Raw genomic sequence first — 20,328 nt, 5'->3', positions numbered from 1 at the left:
AATCAAGACTGATTGGTATCCGAAGAGATACAGAAGAGAAATAAATCTAACCGTGACAATAAACAAATATCGTTCCCGTAAAAGTAATCGACCCGGGGGAAAACATGGTCGTAAGAAATAGAACAAAAGGGGGCAACAAGGATTGGATGGTTTCGGTCCAGGTCACACATAAAACAAGATAGAACCTAAGATACACAGAAAGGAAAACACGACACTTCAAGTAACCATGGTATAGACAAGTGCACGTGTGGGAGGGAGTTGAGGGCGTTCCTTCTTCTCGCCTTCGTGCCATTCGGCCGGGAGATGCTCATCCCATTGGGTGCTTTGTGAAGACTGCCACCGACTAAGTCATCGACACATTTACTCGTAGAAGACGTAGTAAGCGTCGCCGGAGGTAACACCGACCTAGAAAAGATTGATTAGTATGGATGAAATCTAGGACATTCAAGAGAAAACTTACAGTGCAGCCGCTGTTGCCGCTGATAGCACCCTTGGAGTCGTAGAAGGTGCCACCCTCGTAACGGCACTCGTCGCTGAGGTTGTCGCCGACGAGCTTAACATTGAAGTCGAGCTTCTTGGTGGTGGTCGGGGTGTTGGGGAAGATAGACAGGAACTTGCCGTACTTGGTGTAACCAACGCCGAGGTTGAGAGGAGCCCAGTTACCGATGGGCTCACTGCCGTCACCCCACTGGCAACCCTTCTCAGCGGAAACACCCTTGGGGTTGACGTAGTACTGGGCGGAGGTGGACTTGCCCTTCCAGTTGTAGTAGGTGTCACCGTCAGGGCAGGTAAGGGGGTGGGTGGCACCGGAGACGGCAGACAGAGGAACGGTCTCGGACTCGGTACCGGGGTAGTCAGTACGGCAAACGGCGACGTCGCTGGACATCTGGTTCTTGACGTGGACACCGCCAACACCCTCAATGCAAAGCTGCTTGTGGCCAGGGTTAGTAAGGTAGAGCTTGCCGCCCTTGCACTCCAGACCACCGACAGACTGGCCAGTAGCACCCTGGGTATCGGGCCACTGGGACTTTTGGTAGCCAGGGGGACAAGCGTATGAGCACATGGCGCCACTGTGGCACTCATCGCCGGTAACAGCGGTGACAATGTCACTGACCAGGTCGTCGACCAGGGTCACGTACTGGATACCAGAGTAACCGCCCAGACCAAGGTAGTCAAGGGCGACGGCACCGTATTCAGAGGGGAAGCTACCGCAGTCGATCTCTCCATCGGGGAATTCGGCGGTGAGACCAGTGGCACCGGAGCTGCTGGAGCTGGAGGAGCTGCTGGTAGCGGCAGCAGTGGCAGAGCTAGTGGAGCTGGTGGGCTCGACGGTGCTGCTCGAGCTAGAAGGAGTGATCGCAGCCAAGGTCTCCTGGAGGATAGCGGGAGCAATGGTGGAGGTAGGAGCAGGAGTGGAAGTCGAGGTAGGAGTGGCAGTGCTAGAGGACGAGCAGGCAGCGGCAACGGCGGTATCGAGCCACTCAAACTTGTGGTCGGCAAGACCCTGGCAAGCCTCGTTGATGCTGATGGCCTCGGGAGCACCGGATTTGGAAGGGTCCAACACGACGAAACTGTACTCAACGGGACCGGTGTTGACAGTCTCGGTTTCGGTGGCGCGCTTGTGGTGGTGAGCGTGTCCGTGGCCATGGGCAGTCGCGAGACCAGCCGTCGCCAGCGCGGCAACAGTGTTGGAGAACTTCATAGTATTGATTCAAGTCTGTTGACAAGGCAAGTGTTAGTCGCGTCCAATCCATATTGTGCAATTGCCGCCATATGTCCATCGTGCTATGTATCGAGCTTATATCAAATCGCATCTCTCAAACGCGATGCATATCATCTGATAGCGTAGCGCGTTGTCGCATTGTTGTGTCGTTGCATAACTTGCGAGGGGCTTGTCCCTCGATCTTAGCAGACGATGGACACCCAATCGCGAAACCTGTCCCAGATATAAAGAAGGGGAAATGGCACGTACATCAAATCACAGTAAGCTGGCGCGGTTTCGAACAGGCTGTACAGAAGAGAAGGACAGTGAGTTTTCCGGATCAAATGAGTGTGTTAGAGAGACAGAATCTCTCTGGTCGGATGGGATAACTTCGAAAGAACTGGAGACTGGGGAAGAAGGGAGGATACAAAAAGGAGGGGGGTCGGGCCATGTCCCAAAAGCGTTAGCGTGATACTTTCCATTACCAGAAAAGGGGGGAGTATAGTCTCACACTGCCTAGTGGGCCTATATGCCCTTGGCAACTCCTATTCATATGTAAATAGCATACCGCATAGGATACAATGACACATTCATACTTGTATTCATCATTGCCTTTACTTTACCATATTGTGGCTTTCGTATTCTCTGTTCTCTGGTCTTTGTTTACTTGGTCCCTGGACCTTGGCGTCCAAACGAGATTAAACTGCCAGGGGCAACCAATCAACAAGCTACCCGCGCCCCCCTTGGGGCCCCGTTTTTCAGGTACCCCAATCAGCGTTCACCTCAAATTCCTTCCGTATCCATGGGTACCAAACGTTCATTTTTGACCATATGATTACCATGTGTTCATGATATTGAGTACAAGTATAACGTTACTTTCAGTCGGTGATCGCCACGCCAGGGGTACTCGGACCTACATTTGTACCTACCGTGCACATGTACTCCGTACAGTAACGTTAGCTTATTACGATTTACACCCCTGACAGAACAGCAGGGGACCTCTCCTGGCAGACTCTGCTTAATACCCCGTTCATACCGTAGAAAGTATAATTAATTATCTATCCGAACATGTATGATATCAGGGTGGTTCGTAAAGGAAACTATAATCACCTTGCGATGACGATTCCACGCCTTTTTAATTAAACTCAGAGCGCATCTCCATTACCCACTTTCCTCTGCAGTAGCGGCACTTGCTGTTTTATAGTCGATTAGCACTCCAACACTCAGGACATTGGAATTATAGTGATAGGCGAGCTAGAAGCCGGTCTAGTCGATCCACAGCAATCTTAATTCCGTACACGGCGCGGCCTTGTCCGCGTCATAGCTCTAGCACCCTAAAAAAACAGACGTATCAAATCCAACGTCCCGAATTTTGGTTCGCCCACTTTATCCTGCATCTTCAAACTTCAAACATCGGGCATTGGAGATATGCTTTTTAAACTACAATGCTACCAAAGCTGACCTTCATTTTTAGTGTATTTCTAGCAGACATAAAAAGTAAGGTCTCAAGTCTTGCTTTTGGTAAAACACCGTCAGCTCCACACAATATGCTTCCCCTATGGTTCTGGTCTATTGTTTTGCTGGTGCCTACACTACATATCGCGCTACACACATTCTTATACGACAGATCTCAGCTGGTATCGATGCTAACTCCATCGGCCCGACTCTTTTCCCCTCCGCAATCCTCGTTTAAGCGGACTCGGCTGCTGCTATCAGACAGATCGTGGGGAGATGCGTGCGCGGCTTCTAGGTTAGTGACTGTTGGCGTGCTCCGTCCACTCCACGTTCATGCATTTATACATTGAAACTGGTGGCATTCCACGGTTGGCCAGTCAGAGATGTTGCCTTGCATTGCTGCCAACGTCACAGACATTGCCAGTCTCTGAGGTCTTATTGGTGAGGGTTTAGTGCATGGCGACATACAGTAATGTACTACATAACCTGGACTGCTAAAGTCTACAAGATCTGGCTTATGTTGTAAACCCTGCGTATTTTTAAGATTATGGTATATTACCTGCTGTCCTTGGCGTATTTCGTACCTTGCAGCATCGGCCATGAATCTCCTTTCCCAGCCGCCTCGACACCGCCAAACCAGCCACCAAATTAGCTCGTTAGCTCATATCATTTTTTTTATCAATGGCATATCATCCAAGCTTGTCACTTTGGGGTCTGATCTTCGCATGATCTTCTTAACTGTCGGCGGACGTCTATAAATAGTCAGCCAAGCTAGCCGCGGACTTGGCACTCTTATGGAGAGACGATCAATTTTCATATTCTTGTTTAGCCAGAAGCGAGGGGACTTCCCCGGAACATTTTTAGACAACCTGAAACATACTAGCATTGTGGTGACAGCAGAGCTTATTCCAGCCGCATTACATCTTGAAAACACACCTTGTTGAGATGCAGGTCGTGAGACATCTTGATCAGCTCTAGTCATTTCGGTGACCAGCTGCTTGGGATGGACCTTGCGTCCAAAATCGTATTCTCTTATGACTTGCGTTGCAACGCAAACCGTCGGGGTCTCCATCGGTGTCGATATGAATCTGTTTGTTTGATTGGTTACACAGAGGGGACCCTCGCACGGTTGGGATCTCAATTGACCTGAGAGGGGGCCGGCCCTGCAGAATTGGTCGTAGATGAATAATGAATCGCAGTTTTGGGGATTGGATGTCGCCTTCGCTACGTTGCGATCGGGCTTGCGAGAGACATGTCAGCCAAATAGGCCGGCAAGAGTAGTATATGCACCTTCCCATATTAATTATCAGTATAGCTTAATTATTACAACAGGCTCTTGCGAGGTCGTTTGCCTGCTGACATATCCGAGAAGTCATGGAGTCCACATTGTTCAGCGTTATCAATAACTGATAGGTACGATATGGCCCAAGAAATCCAAGAAGCCTCACCATTGCCAATTTCTTTGGTCAATAGATCATCTCTGAAGTCTCCCACAGCCTGACCTAGGACATTGAAGAAATGCAAGACTCGCAAACTATGAAGATTTCAAGCTCGATTGCTATACCCGTTGACGCCTCAGGCAACAAGGCACTCACTGGGGTCTGGACTGCCAAGCCGGACAAACTGCCACCGCCTTCCGATTTTTTTTTGAGTCCCGATATCATCGCAAAAAAATTGGAGAAGTTCAACGAGTCTACAACTTGCTAAAATGGGCTCCTCTACTACTCAACTTACCTCGAAGGTAGCCTCTGGCTCACCTTACCAGCTCGACAAGCCCCAGGTTAGTACCAATGAACCCCCGAGACGCAATTGCGCGAAGTACTTATCGGACTCGAATTAGGCCCTCAAAGCTTCGTCGGCGCTGTTGAAGCACATCAAGTCCTCCCAGGACGAGAAGGAGAAGTCTGCAACTAAGAAGACTCTGATTGGTGATGACTCCGATGACGAGGATAGCGCCATCAAGAACGAGGCTATCTGGCTCGTCCTCACCACCAAGCAGCACGTGGTGGACAAGAACCGCCTGAAGCCCGGCAAAATCGCTCTTCCTCACTCTCTCAACACATCTCCCTCGCTCAGCATCTGTGTGATCACTGCCGACCCCCAGCGCGGTGTTAAGGACATCATCGCCGACTCCTCTTTCCCCCAGACCCTTTCCGGCCGCATCGAAAAGGTCATTGGTTTCTCAAAACTTAAGGCCCGCTACCAGAGCTTCGAGAGCCGTCGCCAATTGTTCTCCGAGCACGATGTCTTCCTGGCTGATGACCGCATCGCCATGCGCCTTGTTCAGACCCTTGGCAAGATATTCTACAAGTCCAGCAAGCGTCCTATTCCCATCCGTATCGCCGAGATCGAGAAGGTCGATGGCAAGCGGGTCAAGAAGGATCCCAAGAAGAACAACAACGCCAAGGAGGAGGACAAGAAGGCCTCCTTCGCCGCTCCCCTGATTGTCGCCAAGGAGATCGAGCGCGCCCTGAACTGCGCTCCCGTCCAGCTTGCTGCTTCCACCACCGCTTCCGTCCGTGTCGGTTCATCCAAGTTCACCCCCGAGCAGCTGTCCGACAACATCGCAGCTGTTGTTAACGGTCTGACTGAGAAGTTCGTCGTTAAGGGCTGGAGGAACATCAAGGCTCTGCACATCAAGGGAGCCAACACCATGGCCTTGCCCATCTGGCTCGCTAGTGAATTGTGGGTTGAGGATTCCAACGTGTTGGAGGCCGCCCCTGAGACCGAAGCTATCAAGGACTCCAAGAAGCGCAAGTCTACTGGCGACGGAAAGCTGCTTGAGGAGAACAAGACCAAGAAGACCAAATCCGCAGACGATGTAGAGGAGGCCGCATCAGTGGCCGCACGGAAGGAGAAGCTCCAGAAGCTCAAGGCTCAGGCTCTCGAGGATGGCGACACAAGCAAGGCCGCCGCCCCGAAGACTGCGGGCAAGAAGAAGAGAAAGTCGACTTCATAATGGTTTTAGCTCTAATGTTTTCTGCATGTAAAGGTATTTCTGGCGTACAAAATATCACGTGTGTCTATTGTTTCTACAGTTATATATTACGCTAGCAATTGAGATCAAATGATTCAGCCAAAATTAAACTCTCAACTTCAACTAGACATAATCAAGTAGATCAATTCCTTCCATTATCGTTCTTGATCAGCCTATATGATCACCGCATTAACCGAGTCCGACCTCGGGAGGCGGTCTTGGCATCCCGACGATAGCCACCATCACATCACCGTGAATCGCCGAGCTTCAATCTTGACTTTTCCACATTGAAAGAATAACGACGATTTCTTCACCAAGTTTCAACATGATCCCAATTGCCAGGCACTCTGTCCTGCGGGCTGCCCGCACCCAGCTCTATCCCACCCGCACACTGAGCCAGTCGGCGCTCGCCCGCCTTCTCTCGACCCTCGCAGTCCTCGAGCAGCGTGATGGCAAGCTGCAGTCCTCATCCTTGTCCGCAATCGCGGCTGCACAGAAGCTCGGTGGCTCAGTAACGGCCTTCCTCGCTGGCTCTGGTGTTAAAGCTACCTCTGCTGCCGAGGCTGCTAAGATCAAGGGCATTGAGAAGGTCCTGGCTGTTGAGAACGACGCCTACGAGAAGGTACAGCCGATTCTATATACAGCGACTGTTGTATTTCAGGAAGCGACAGCTAATGTCCCACTTCTTCGACCTGCAGGGCCTCCCCGAAAACTATGCGCCTCTCCTCGTTGAGAATATCAAGAAGGGCGAATTCACCCACATTGTCGCCGGCCACTCCGCCTTCGGCAAGAGCCTGCTACCCCGCGTGGCCGCTCTCCTGGATGTGCAGCAGATCTCAGATATCACCGGCATCGAGAGCGAGGACAGTACGTGTACCCCGACGAAGAATCCTGACATGTGAAACCGCCAGCCACTAACGCCGACACAGCCTTCGTCCGCCCCATCTACGCCGGCAATGCTATCCTGACCGTCCAGTCTACTGACAACATCAAGGTGATCACGGTGCGAGGCACCGCCTTCCAAGGCGTCGAGACCGAGGGCGGCTCCGCCGAGATTGCCGACGGAGCGGACCCCAACGCCCCCGCCTCGACCGAGTGGGTGTCTGAGGAACTGGCCAAGTCTGAGCGTCCCGACCTCGCCACTGCCACCCGTGTCGTGTCGGGAGGCCGTGGATTGAAGTCCAAGGAGGAGTTCGACCGCATCATGCTTCCGCTGGCGGACTCGCTTGGCGCTGCTATTGGTGCTTCGCGTGCTGCCGTTGACAGTGGCTTTGCCGATAACAGTCTGCAGGTTGGTCAGACTGGTAAGAATGTTGCGCCTCAGCTTTACCTCTGTGCTGGTATCTCTGGTGCTATTCAGCACTTGGCTGGTATGAAGGATAGCAAGGTCATTGCTGCTATTAACAAGGATCCTGAGGCTCCTATCTTCCAGGTTGCTGATGTTGGCCTCGTTGGTGATCTCTTTGAGAAGGTTCCTGAGTTCACTGAGAAGGTGAAGAGCGCATAAGCTGGCTGCGATTGTTTGTTTTTCTTGTATCATGCCCTATCGAGCAGGTTGGTGCTTTTTTTTTGTCTGTTAAATCAACCGTACAGTATACCATTGACTAGAGGGTTAGAGCCATTTTTGGCTTAATAAATCCAACATTTTCTTCGATTCTTTTTTGGTGTCTTTTGATATTGCCGATGTCGCCGAGTAGTCTCATTTTGTATAGGGTAGCTCTCGCTATCACAGGTTATGGCTCAATCCATAAATGTTCTACATGTTTAAGTCTCATTCTCAAGACAAGTGCATAGCCCAGAGACCGAAATGTAAAGTACTATGCTTCCAAATCGGGACTAGCGCGTCTCTCCAGCACGCGTCGCGTCTTTATCAGAGGGGAATTACATCGGACCTTCAATTCACGGACATGACAAGTCCGAACGCTTGAATGCTTCCCTCGTCGCCATCATTTTTATCCTCATTCGATCCCGCCCTTCACCTCCACTCCGAAGGTCCTGGCAACACTGACACCGCCAACCCTCCATCTGAATCATTCTCCGACGATCTTGAGGCAATTCACCAGCACCACCTCGAACAAACACGAAATCGGGTTGTGATTCAGCACCGAGCTTGGGATTTATCGGATGTGTTTCGCAGCGAGGACGATATAAGGCCTGGTTCGTTACTTCAACATCAATTTCCCAAGTTGTGTACTGACCGGAATCTATCAGATACGCCCACAAAGAATACCGCTACAACACCCAGAGAAATTGGCCGTACTCCCATTCGGAAATTATCATTTCTCCCTTCCTCACCCCCTGTTTCAAAGATGCCGTTCATCTCATCACCCGGCGCGATCGCATCTAACAACGCCGCCAACGATGCGCAGAAGAGAAAAGCCGCAGAAGTGGATGAAGGCCCGAAATCGAAAGAGCCAAAGCGACAGCGCATGGTTGGAGGTTTCGTCGATGACGACGATGATGAAGAAGACGACGTTGCCGCATTACGCGATGAGCACATGAATAGCCAACACGACTTGCCGGACCATTTCTTCCAGGAACCCGCATCAACCTTGCCTGGCATACCGCCAGTGCAGAGGCCCACGATAGCAAATACGAATATCGACTGCACGCCAAAGGCTTCTCACCAACTCCCCGTATTAACACCACGACCTGCGCCGACAGCCCCCAAAAGGTTCCAGATCAAGACATGTGCCGGCAAGACACATAGCATTTCTACCAAAAAGGCCCGGGCTCCTGTATCTTACGAACAAATGATTGCTAGTCGGTCCGAGACAGAACCTGGAAAGTCCAAGAAGAGTTATTACGGCATCGACATACACCAATTGCTAGATGATGCGGCCAAGGAGACGGAGGCATTGAAGACAGCACCTAAACCTCAAGTCCAGGAGAGCATTGAAACGAACAACGTGACTTCCAAACAGAAAAAGATTGACTCTGCAATGTGGACCGAGAAATACCGGGCTCGCAAGTTTACGGATCTCATTGGAGATGAGCGTACCCATCGAGGAGTGCTCCGCTGGTTGAAGGGGTGGGAGCCAATCGTATTCCCAGGCCTGGCCAAATCTAAAGCGAAAAGGGCCGCCCAGAAGGATGAAGATGAATTTGCGCATCGAAAAGTTCTTCTGTTGAGTGGTCCTCCCGGTCTCGGGAAGACCACACTGGCGCATGTATGTGCCAGACAGGCTGGTTACGAAGTCCTTGAAATCAACGCCAGTGACGACCGCAGCAGGGACGTAGTCAAAGGCCGCATTCGCGATGCGCTGGGAACAGAGAATGTCAAGGGTATGAATGTTGAGGTCGGCGAGAAGAAGGTCCGCCGCGCCGGCAAGCCCGTCTGTGTTGTTGTTGATGAAGTCGATGGTGTCGTTGGTGGCTCTGGAAGCGGCGGAGAAGGTGGCTTTATGAAGGCCCTAATTGACCTCGTCTTGCTTGACCAACGAAACTCGAAGTGGTCTGCAGAAAACAACGGCAATAAGAAACGCAAAGGCGATAACTTTAGATTTATGCGGCCGTTGATCTTGGTTTGCAATGATCTTTATCACAGCAGTCTTCGGCCTCTACGGGCATCATCCATCGCGGAGATGATTAGTGTTCGCCAAGCGCCCCTGGAGAACGTTGTTCAGCGAATTAAGACGATTTTCATCCATGAAGGAATCGCTTGCGATAACGATGGTGCCCGAAGGCTTTGCGAAGCAGCCTGGGGTCTGGCCAGCAGAAAACAGCGCAGCGGCAGGACTACCGGATCTGCCGAGGGAGATATCCGTAGTGTCCTTGTTGCCGCAGAATTTGTGGCACATAAACTCCGAAACGAATCTTTGCCCTCATCACTCAGACTCAGCCGAAATTGGCTTGAGCAGCGAGTCCTCAATGCATCAGCTGAAGGCAGCTCTTTCTTCAAAGAGCTAAGTCGCGGCGGTGTTCGCGAGATCGTGAACCGTGTCTTTACGGAGGGTGCCGGATTCTCAGATGCACCTGTCGGCATGAGTTTCCAAGATCGTTTCGACGGCCCTAACAGCCGTGTCCCCGTTGGCGTGGCAGATCTGCGCAAGCGACACGCCATCAACCGACTACGGGAGATGGTAGATTCCAGCGGTGACCAAGACCGCTGTGTGTCGGATTGTTTCACCTCGTATCCCATCCAGCAATACCAGGATGACAATTACTTCTCCAAGCCCAACACAGCCCACGACTGGCTTCATTTCCACGACACGATGTCTTCAAAGGTCTACAGGTCTCAAGAATGGGAATTGATTCCATATCTCAGCCAATCGGTCGTCGCTTTCCATCATCTATTCGCCACGGCTGCGGGCAGAACTGAGATTGAAAAGAATGATGACGAGGAGGAAGTTGAAGAGGCACACCCTTTCTCAGGACCTAGAGCCGACTTTGCTGCCTTTGAAGCACAGAAGGCGAACCGTGCCACCTTGACAGCCTTCCATAACTCCTTCTCAGCACCACTGGCCCGCATATTCCGATCATCTGAAAGCGTCATCACAGATCTAGTACCTCATTTGACCCGGATGCTCTCACCAGACGTGAAGCCAGTTATCATCCGCGGAAACGGGGACCAGAGGAGTTCCGCTAGCGTTCGTAAAGAGTCAGAACGGGCACTCGTCCAATCTGCGGTGGGTGTCATGAGCGGAATGGGAGTGACATTTGAAAAAGTCCGAGTTGAACAAGATGGAAACCATGGTGGATGGGCGTACAGAATGGAACCGTGAGTGAAACCCCTGGAATTATCCAATAATACTCCAACATAGACGATGCTGACTCACTTCACAGACCCATCGACTCCCTTGTATACTTCTCAAAGACAAAAGGCAGTACCATTGAATCATCAGGTGGCACAGCGCCGGTCCGATATGCCCTACGCCAAGTCTTGGACCAGGAATACCGCAAAGCAACGACACGCAAGAAACCCGATGCGTCCAAACTGGACGTGAAGGGACCCAGGAAATCGGACGATAGTGCCGCAGCCAAAGCAATCAGAGATGCAGCTGTTAAGCGTGATTTCTTCGGTCGAGTTGTTGAGGCGCCCGTGTCTCTGGCTACGGACTCTGAGGGTGCCGATAGCTGGGCGGATGAGTCTTCGAAGGCTGGTCGGAAGGTCTGGGTTACCTTCCACGAAGGATTCTCGAATGCTGTCCGCAAACCGATATCGATGGGGGAGTTGTTGACTGGGTTGTAATATAAGCAGAGTTTCGTATAAGCACATGGTTTTCAGCGTTTGTCACGGTGTTTTGGAATTGGGATTTGGCATTTGATGCAGATGCATCTGTTTTATGATTACTGCAGTTTTATATGAGGCAATGCATGGCCTCTACTCGGATAGGTAGTTGAGATGAAGGCCTTTTATTCATATAAGAAGAACAATGAAGTTGAATAAGTGACGAACTTAGATATCCTTTTAATTCGACCGTTGAAGTTCACAGAGATGATCACAAGAAAACAGGAAAGTAGACAAAAATAAAACAAACAAACTGGACAAACTGTATAGAAAGTCATCATAAAGAAGAACACCGAGAGAAAGCCACAGAAATGCAGATATTAAGCGCGTAAGTGGTATGGTATCTAATGCAATCATTTCATCGTCGAGGTTGCAAGGCGAAAACGCGTCCACCAAGACAACAAACGCGCCAGCAAAATAAATCCAAAACAAAAAATGAATCTCAAAGCCAAAGAGTTGAAGAATTGTAGAAAGGAATCCCTCCCACAAATCATTTCCATGAATGGATCAGGATTTGAAGGATGCAGCCATTCCCACATGCGTCAGACCCAAGCTTAACGCAAGGCCAGATAGGTTGCAACAGCCTCATGGTGAAGAGCCTCCTGGGCCTGATAGGCGTCGGACTTGGGCTTGTATTCGGTTGTGGTTTTCGAGGGCAGCAGGGAGAACCACTTCTTCTTTGACGCGGCATCGGCTCCCTTGAGGGTCGATGCTGTTGAGATTGTGGAGGTTGTAGATGCGGCGCTAGACATGGTCTTTGTAGATGACTTGGAGGAAGTGAAAGGCATTTTGATTGGAGTTAACGCGGTGCGGCGTTGTATTTGGAGGAATTGGATGGAGTTTGTTGGGTTGCGACGGTTGGGATGGTCGTGTGGTGGTTGATGGGTTGATGTAAACGAGGTATAGTATAGAAGGTTGGCTAGAGAGGGAAACTGGCCGAAACGAGAAGTAGCTCTGTTGGATCTAGCTGATGATCTTGAAGTGTACTGGAATATGATCCTCTTTTCTACGGGGATGATCTAGGGCTTTATATGGAGATCCTGCTGATCATTCCTAACATCATTTACTCCGTGACTCGGACATACTATGACGCTAAGAGAAAAAAATAAAAAAGGCTGATACATTAGACTCAGACCCACGGGCAGACTTCAGTCGAAAAGACGCTACATGGCATGTAACAGCTCTAGAATCGACGTCACAGCCTCATGTATGTGGGGCGCAGGGATCGGAGTAAAGTTCGGAGTTCAGAGTTTGTCGAATAAGCTGCAACGAAGAGGCCTTCGAAGGGCGTCCATGACAAAGCAAGAGCCTCTGATAAATCAAGTTGCTTATAATTCCTCCGACATTGACCATGTTGGGACCAATAGCCCGTGTCTATCGTCTTGCCTAAATGACGACCCCGACCAGCACGGCGTCCTAATTGGGCAATTCTCGTACAAGGCTTCGTGTATGGCCGTTTATGACTCGTTAATCCTTCCAAGTTGAGAAGTATAATGCGAAAGGGCGCGGTAGATTAGCGCTTGTGTGGGTCTAGTTCTTCTCTGAGCCACGTTTTCGACCTAAGCCTGACTGCTATATCCACCTAGACATAACTACATCGGTCGAAAGCCTGTACGGAGTACTTTGATCTCTGAAGATTGTGTGTTGGGATCTGGACCCACGACCGACCCTCTCGGTCTTTCTATTAGAAGTAGGACCCTCGTCGGATTGGGGTCTCGAAATTGCTGTCATAGTGACCTTTAACTCGGGAGTAAAAATGGCTTGCATTCGTTATTTGTAAGAACCTTGGAATGCGAGGGCTAGATGTTTCTAAAGATGATCATAAGGACCCGATGCAGTACGTGTTATGACCTATGACTTTTGATTTCCAACCGTCTAAGCTTAGATTCTAGGCGGTCGTTTACGAAGAGTGGCTTGAAATGACTCAAAGCGCGGGGTTATTTTCGGAATAGCCTCCAGGCATTCACATCAAGGATCAACTGATCCGAGTCGGATGATCCGAGGTATAATTCTATTGGAGAGTTTTCAGGGAGAAGTACAATTCTGGAAAGAAGTGGTAAGAGTCTGGAGATATAACTGTACAGGTTCTGGCCAGTAGTCCGATCTTACTCCGAGATCTATTCCGAAAAGTGGATTTTTTACTCCGACATTCAATCCGGAGGATGTGATCTAATTATATCCAATCAATCCAGGCTTGTACATGTATTTAGGCTGCTAATTACGTATGTACATGCAATGTGTCAGGCCAGCTTACACCTAGCTTTTTAGGGCGCTACAAGCTAAACATGTGCCCAGACACCCATCGGAGTACTCTGCATGGATTTTAGTCCGGTCGACCAGGGTGCTAGTTAGCACAACCTTTTTCTCACTGCATCTGTTGATTGTCGCCATTTGTATACTCTCCAAATGAGTCCCGTGGAGCTGAATGATATTCATTAATCTACAATAAATCCACCATTGCGCAATCTTCTACTCTATCTAGCGCTATGTGGTCCTGGGACGTGTTCTTATCCACGGCATGCCCACTTTCACGAACATGGTGCAGCAGGCTCGTTTTTGGGTGTTTTCCCGGCGATGCGTCACATATACTTGCAAAATGAAGAATCATTCACCCTTGCGATCTTCACACCGCCAGTCTTGCAGCTCAAAGAGTTTAAGTGGTCAAGCAACGTTACCGGAGCTTACCAAAGCCAATGCTGAAATACTCTAAGTCATGTCCCAGTTCAATTGACCAGACTTGGCTCTGACATAAGTAACACTGGTCATTGTACACGCAACTACGATCAACCGTCTCCAATGTTATCGATCTTTAAGAGCTTTGACATCATCAACTCCGGTGGCCCGTCCCGGACATTCTTGACACTGAGTATTCAAGTTTCAGATCTCTGAACATATTTTTGCATTTCAAAATCGCTGGAATACGCAAGGAAGTCCTTGGAATATTAAATTACCAAGCATTGGGATATCCATTCACGGTACAATTCCGCACCTGAAGTCTCCGAGGTCCCCGAAGTGGTCAGTCATTTGTCATCCATGACCGAGCGCGATTAGATCATGGTGGGGGACAGTCCTGGAGGCCTTGAAATGATTTAAAGAGCGTCCAATTCCTCCTTAGTACCTCATTCTAACCCGCATAAATCTGCATAATCACAATGTCTCTCAAGCCCATCACTGTCTACGGCCACGCCGGGGGTCCCAATCCCTGGAAGGTGATCATGATCCTCGAGGAGTTGAACATCCCCTACACCCACAAGATCGTCGATTTCCCAGACATGAAGAAAGAACCATTCGAATCAATCAACCCCAACGGCCGAGTCCCCGCAATTGAAGACCCCAACACCGACACCACCCTCTGGGAATCCGGTGCCATCCTCGAATACCTAGTTGAGACCTACGACAAGCAAAACACCATCAGCTTTGCCCCTGGTTCAAAAGACTACTTCCAGGCCAAGCAATGGCTGCACTTCCAGGTTTCCGGTCAAGGCCCATACTTCGGCCAGGCCGTTTGGTTCACTCGGTACCACCCGGAGAAGATTCAGAGTGCAGTTGACCGCTATGTCAAGGAAATCCGCCGTGTTACCGGTGTGCTTGACCGCGCGCTCCAGGGCAAGGAATATCTCGTTGGAGATAAGTACAGCTTTGTTGATGCTGCCTTTGTGCCGTGGTATGCTGTTGCTGCCATGTTTGAGATTAATGTGGAGGAGGAGTTCCCCAATACCGCTGCTTGGTTGAAGCGTGTGCAGGAGCGTCCTGCTATTGCCAAGGCTATTCAGGACCGGGCTGAGGCTGTTGCGAAGCACTAAACGAATAGCTTTGCTGCTATTATCATTAAAATTTCGGATCTTAGATCCGGGGCAACAATATATAGTTAAAATATCTAAATGTCTTGATGAAAACCCCTTGGGATGTCACAAGTTAACTAGCGACTATATACACTGGTAATCGTTGAAATGTGACTTTCACTGACTCGCGCAATTTGAACATAGTCGTGACGCTTAATATGTCTTGACTTTAATTGCGAGTAGGAGAAATAATCCTAACCAAGATATAACCAAGATATAGCAGTCTGATCTCAGGCTATTTAAACATCGGTTTTGGCATGGCACTGAGACCAAGCTCATGGAGTGATGGCCTTGTATGAACGTGTTTTAGATCTCTACCTCAATACCACTAATTGCATTTCCTTCTACCCACAAGGTATCCGCATTAGCCCTCGGTAACTGTTCCTAAATCTAGACCAATGAGAACTTGGAGACAACATATACTTCTGAACAAGAGTCCACGTGACCAATCACATATACACCAAGCCCAAAGAGGCTAGTGGCGATACAGCTCTTGGCGCTCACCGCGAGTTTTGCGTGTCGCGACATCAACTTCCCCCAGCTGTCCCCATACCCAATCATCACTTTCGGCATCGTTTTCCATCTACACTGGCCCTATTTCAAGCCATTGTTGGCCTTTTACTCTTGAAACTCGCAACCCAGTTGCGCTTTGCAAGGACGATTGACAGACGGGCAAGGAGTTGACCTGCCGACCGCGACAACCTGCTTTTGATCAATCATGGACGACACTTACAACAACCCAACCGGGGCGCCAGATAATGCTCAGTCCATGACTGGCATGGATGCCGCAGCGGATGCCAACCGCGCCCCCAGCCATGCTTCAGGTATGTCCCTTAAATGCCCCAACGTTACATCGCATGCTCATGCAATTGAATAAAGCGCAATCGCGCCAGGATTCGCCTGTGAAGAAGGTTGAAGACACTGCTGGATCTGACGACCCGCTAGACGCCCCCGCATCCCCTAAACCCCAGAACGGCGGATCTGAACCCCAAGACGCCGAGATGGGTGGCACCGAGACCGATGCCAAGCTTGACACCGAAGGATTGGAGGATGCAGTGGGCGAATCGCACCCGCCAGTTGAAGGAACCGAGGGGCTTGAAGATGCCGTGGGAGAAGAGCAACCTGCACCCACCAAATCGTCTCTGGAAGCCGCAGCGCGCGAACAGCTCGTCACTCAAACACACGCCATTATTCTTCCCAGCTACGCCACATGGTTCGACATGAACACTATTAATCACATTGAAAAGAAAGCTCTTGCCGAGTTCTTCAACGGTCGCAACCGCAGCAAGACGCCTGCTACCTATAAAGATTACCGTGACTTCATGATCAACACCTACCGACTCAACCCCATCGAGTATTTGACCGTTACTGCCTGCCGTCGTAACCTCGCGGGTGATGTGTGCGCTATTATGCGTGTTCACTCATTCCTTGAGCAGTGGGGTCTGATCAACTACCAGGTGAGTAACCTTGCGCTCCTCTTCGAAGCCCCCGTGCTAACTTCCGCAGGTTGACCCTCAGACACGGCCTTCAAACATTGGCCCACCTTTCACCGGCCACTTCCGAGTCGTTGCCGATACCCCCCGCGGCTTGCAGCCATTCCAACCTGGACCTAACCACAGCGTGACATCTGGCAAAGCCCTCCCCGCCACTCAGCGTGCTGCCTCCTCTACTCCTGCACTCAAGGACGATCTCAACCTCGAACTCCGCCGCGGCATCTACGATGAAAAGGTCAAAGACACTAGCGATAAGGAGAAGCAGACAAATGGCGAATCCAACGGTGTGGATGTCGCCCAGGAACCCAAGAAGAGATCACACTGCTTCTCTTGCGGTATTGATTGCACGAAACTTCGGTTCCACTACGCCAAGTCGACTGCGACGTCAGCCAATGCCAGTGTGCCAGATACCAAGTATGACTTGTGTCCCAACTGCTTCCTGCAAGGAAGAATGCCTTCCAGCCATAACGCTTCGGACTTCGTCAAGCTTGAGGACAAGTCCCACTCTCACGTTCCTGACAAGGACGCCCCATGGTCAGACTCGGAACTGGTCTTGTTGTTGGAGGGCCTGGAGAACTTTGACGAGAACTGGGAACAAATTGCGAGCCACGTTGGTACCCGGACTCGGGAAGAGTGTGTTATGAAGTTCTTGCGATTGGAGATTGAGGACAAATACATTGAAGACACCCCCGATTTGCGCTCTGGAAGCGGGCGTGACCCCATCAGCCAGTCCGAGAACCCGGTGCTTTCTGTGGTGGCCTTCCTGGCCCAGATGGCAGAGCCCTCAGTGGCTGCCGCCGCGGCTGGCCGTTCCGTCGACGAAATTCGCAAGGAGCTGCGTGCCCAACTGGAGAAGGGATCCGACAAAGGAAAGGGTTCAGTCAAGGCAGAGGATTCCATGGACGTGGATCCCGAGGCTGAGCAGCAAGTTTCTGAGAAGCCCAAGGAGTCACTCGGCACCATCGCTCTGGCCGCGTCTGCCGCCCGCGCCGGAGCTCTTGCCTCCCATGAGGAGCGCGAGATGACTCGCCTAGTCTCTGCTGCCGTCAACGTGACCCTGCAGAAGTTTGAGGTCAAGCTCCAGCAGTTCAACGAGATGGAAGAGATTATCGAAGCTGAGCGCCGGGAGCTTGAACAAGCTCGCCAGCAGCTCTTCCTGGACCGGATGACTTTCAAAAAGCGCGTCAAGGAGGCCCAGGATGCTCTCCAGACCGTCAGCCTGCAGGGCCCCAATGAACACACTAACTCCATGTTGGCCGATGCCGCTACCACTGGCCTTGGGCATCACTACAGCTTCCAACCTGTGGGTGGAGACATGCGGGTTGGAGCCCAGCCTCTGAGCGCTCAGGCTGGTGCCGACTACAAGACGCTTGATCTGTAGCTTTTGCCCAATAAATGTACGATATCATCCCATGGATCTATACAGAGGGAGCTGCTTTTCGTCTCGTTGAGTTATGAATATTCTGAACTTTCTGGCTAGGAAAAGGCGCACTTTGATTTTGTTCTGTTACCTGTTGGAGTTCTTTTTTCTTGATTCACCCTCTCTCCAGAAAGTGGATTGTTCTCAAGGGGTAGAACTAGGGGGTTGGGAATATTTTTTCTTTTTTTTTACATCAATGTGTTTACTTTTCTCTAATCATATGTCTTTGATGGAATACCTTGATGAGAGTAGCGCTAGAGGGTATAGTCGTTGAGGTATAGTACATGTCATTCTGCCGGTTTCTGATCAAACTTCCGATCAAGAGGTTGCCCATACTGCGTACGATAGTAGTCAAGCCAGCTCTCTCCACCAGCTGGCCCGGTCTGCTCGCTTGCAGACTCCTCCCCATCATCATCGACAGCCGAAGAACTCTCGTCGATAATGATCGACCCTTCGGGGGGAGACGAGGGTTCATTGAACCTGGCCCTTTTCCGCGGATGCATTTCCACTTCCGCCTCCAGGTCGGGGAAGTCATATCCATATTCCTCCCAATCACTGCGGTAGAGAGTCCGGGCCCGCCAGTCGACGATCTCTTCTCTGTCCCGGCGTTCTGGAAATTGCCTGGATGCTTCATCCTCCGCGTCTTCTGCCTTGATAGGTTCGACGAGATGGGATGGAATGGGTTGCTCGATGAGTCTCAGAATATGAGCCTCTTCGCGACGATCGTGACTCGCGTCTACCATCTCTGCGTGCTCTTCTTCTGGGTCCATGGCTAGTTCGTCTGGGTTTGATGTTGGTGATGAAGGGCGAGGGAGTTCTTGAGATTTTTGAGTGGGCAAGGGGTCTGGATCAATATCCTCTTGATAGTCCTCTTCCATGTCATCATCCTCGTAGTCGTCTTCACCACTGTCATCTTCGCTATTTCTCTCCTCGCCATCTCCATCTTCGCCATTCTCGCCATTCTCCGGTGCCTTTTCATCCCTCCAGGGCTGGAAATAATCTTTGTCTTCTGTCAAGATCCTCTCCGCCTCCTCGTAGCTGAAAGTTTTAGGCACCCAGCCTCTGCGATGTCGGCTGTCTGCTATAACCAATTGATTCTTACGAGCGATTTCCACGAAGCTGGGTGATTTGTGCTTCATGCTGAGCACCTCTATGGCAGCGCGCACATCTTGCGTTCGGACAGCGTTGGCTCTATCACGGCCACGACGACTCATCGTGCGCAATCGAGACATGGCAAAGAAGAGGGATGACTGGACCAGACGACGTGTGATGCTGACAGTAAGAGCGTAGAAGTCAATGACACTACCTGCAGTCATGGACGGCATTTGGTGACGGGCGGTGACATTTGTCGGCGATGTAGAAAGGTTCCACCAATTATCCTCTATCCGTGAGCCACCGTAATTCATGAGCAAATTCCGAGACATCCGAATCCAATCTGGAAGGTCGAGCAAATCGGCTGCTAGGCGTAGGTCACCCCGAGCTGTGCTGTCTTCGTCCTCAACGAGATCCCGAGCATGGGATTCAGTGATAACCCAGTTGTCCCCGTGCTGCGACTTTCCAGCTGCAGTTTCAGTAAGTGTCTCCTTGAGTACCATGACATCCGCATATTCATCAAGCAGCCCAGTAGATTCCTGGCTGATCTGCGCAGCAGAGGGAAAATCACCCATGATGGCTGCTCTGGCATGTCGATCGGACAAATTATGGGCCTCCATTTTCTGATGCAAAAGCCTGATATATTCCATAACTTCCAACTCAGATTTGGTACCAATCGCAGCAGCAAGCTCTTTGATACCGCCTTTGCCTTTCCGGTCGAGGCCATTGAAGAACACCTCTTTTTCCGTAGATGTCCAGATCACGGATCCATGCTGACTGACTTCGTATACCTCCTCATCCTCCCTGGTCGAAGCATAGTCATAATCGTTCTCTATTTCCGTGAGAAGCTTGTTGTAGGGTCCGAGTAAGGTGAGCGATGCGCGTATTAGCGGGGCACGCGACCCAAGCATTTCGCCGAGTCCCCGTTCAACCTCGTCGGTAACATTGTCGGAGTTTGGCTCATTATTTTCGTGTTGTATTATTTCATTTATAGTCTGTTTGGGGGTTGGAGAGCGTCTGTTGGATGCGCGCGGTTCAAAGTCGGACTCGGACTCGGCGTCGTCGGGTTCATAGGAAGTGTCGCTCATCGTTCGGGCTCGCAGATTCGCAGCACATG

General features: G+C 50.7%; 8 protein-coding genes across 8 annotated transcripts; 5 read left to right on the top strand and 3 right to left on the bottom strand.

The window, feature by feature from the left end:
- Positions 1–360: 360 nt before the first annotated feature.
- On the bottom strand, positions 361–1,702 carry sun1 (SUN family protein UTH1; the record flags this gene model as incomplete). The annotated part of the gene is made up of 2 exons (XM_022627589.1): positions 361–405; positions 461–1,702. The coding sequence occupies 2 exons, from the start codon at positions 1,700–1,702 to the stop codon at positions 361–363; spliced, it is 1,287 nt and encodes a 428-aa protein (XP_022492614.1).
- Positions 1,703–4,865: 3,163 nt separating this feature from the next.
- PENARI_c002G05076 (uncharacterized protein) lies at positions 4,866–6,116 on the top strand (the record flags this gene model as incomplete). Its single annotated transcript, XM_022627489.1, has 2 exons — positions 4,866–4,937; positions 4,998–6,116. The coding sequence occupies 2 exons, from the start codon at positions 4,866–4,868 to the stop codon at positions 6,114–6,116; spliced, it is 1,191 nt and encodes a 396-aa protein (XP_022492822.1).
- A 343-nt stretch (positions 6,117–6,459) lies between these two features.
- Positions 6,460–7,641, top strand: PENARI_c002G07331 (electron transfer flavoprotein subunit alpha/FixB family protein; the record flags this gene model as incomplete). Its single annotated transcript, XM_022627631.1, has 3 exons — positions 6,460–6,756; positions 6,833–7,001; positions 7,064–7,641. 3 exons carry the CDS (start codon positions 6,460–6,462, stop codon positions 7,639–7,641), a joined length of 1,044 nt encoding a protein of 347 aa, XP_022492821.1.
- Positions 7,642–8,062: 421 nt separating this feature from the next.
- Positions 8,063–11,325, top strand: PENARI_c002G03828 (putative sister chromatid cohesion factor (Chl12); the record flags this gene model as incomplete). Its single annotated transcript, XM_022627395.1, has 3 exons — positions 8,063–8,291; positions 8,346–10,854; positions 10,920–11,325. 3 exons carry the CDS (start codon positions 8,063–8,065, stop codon positions 11,323–11,325), a joined length of 3,144 nt encoding a protein of 1,047 aa, XP_022492584.1.
- A 593-nt stretch (positions 11,326–11,918) lies between these two features.
- Positions 11,919–12,447, bottom strand: PENARI_c002G11883 (uncharacterized protein; the record flags this gene model as incomplete). Its single annotated transcript, XM_022627955.1, has 2 exons — positions 11,919–12,318; positions 12,440–12,447. The coding sequence occupies 2 exons, from the start codon at positions 12,445–12,447 to the stop codon at positions 11,919–11,921; spliced, it is 408 nt and encodes a 135-aa protein (XP_022492877.1).
- Positions 12,448–14,516: 2,069 nt separating this feature from the next.
- Positions 14,517–15,167, top strand: PENARI_c002G05240 (glutathione S-transferase family protein; the record flags this gene model as incomplete). Its single annotated transcript, XM_022627499.1, has 1 exon — positions 14,517–15,167. The coding sequence occupies one exon, from the start codon at positions 14,517–14,519 to the stop codon at positions 15,165–15,167; it is 651 nt and encodes a 216-aa protein (XP_022492836.1).
- Positions 15,168–15,924: 757 nt separating this feature from the next.
- Positions 15,925–18,080, top strand: rscE (uncharacterized protein; the record flags this gene model as incomplete). Its single annotated transcript, XM_022627894.1, has 3 exons — positions 15,925–16,030; positions 16,086–16,663; positions 16,713–18,080. The coding sequence occupies 3 exons, from the start codon at positions 15,925–15,927 to the stop codon at positions 18,078–18,080; spliced, it is 2,052 nt and encodes a 683-aa protein (XP_022492415.1).
- Positions 18,081–18,406: 326 nt separating this feature from the next.
- Positions 18,407–20,299, bottom strand: PENARI_c002G11240 (uncharacterized protein; the record flags this gene model as incomplete). Its single annotated transcript, XM_022627906.1, has 1 exon — positions 18,407–20,299. The coding sequence occupies one exon, from the start codon at positions 20,297–20,299 to the stop codon at positions 18,407–18,409; it is 1,893 nt and encodes a 630-aa protein (XP_022492233.1).
- Between the last annotated feature and the right edge of the window lie 29 nt (positions 20,300–20,328).

The sequence above is a fragment of the Penicillium arizonense genome, assembly GCF_001773325.1.
Source record: "Penicillium arizonense strain CBS 141311 chromosome Unknown PENARI_contig002, whole genome shotgun sequence".
Taxonomy (NCBI): domain Eukaryota; kingdom Fungi; phylum Ascomycota; class Eurotiomycetes; order Eurotiales; family Aspergillaceae; genus Penicillium; species Penicillium arizonense.
Note: the sequence above shows the minus strand (reverse complement) of the source record. Positions and strands in the feature narration are given on the sequence as shown.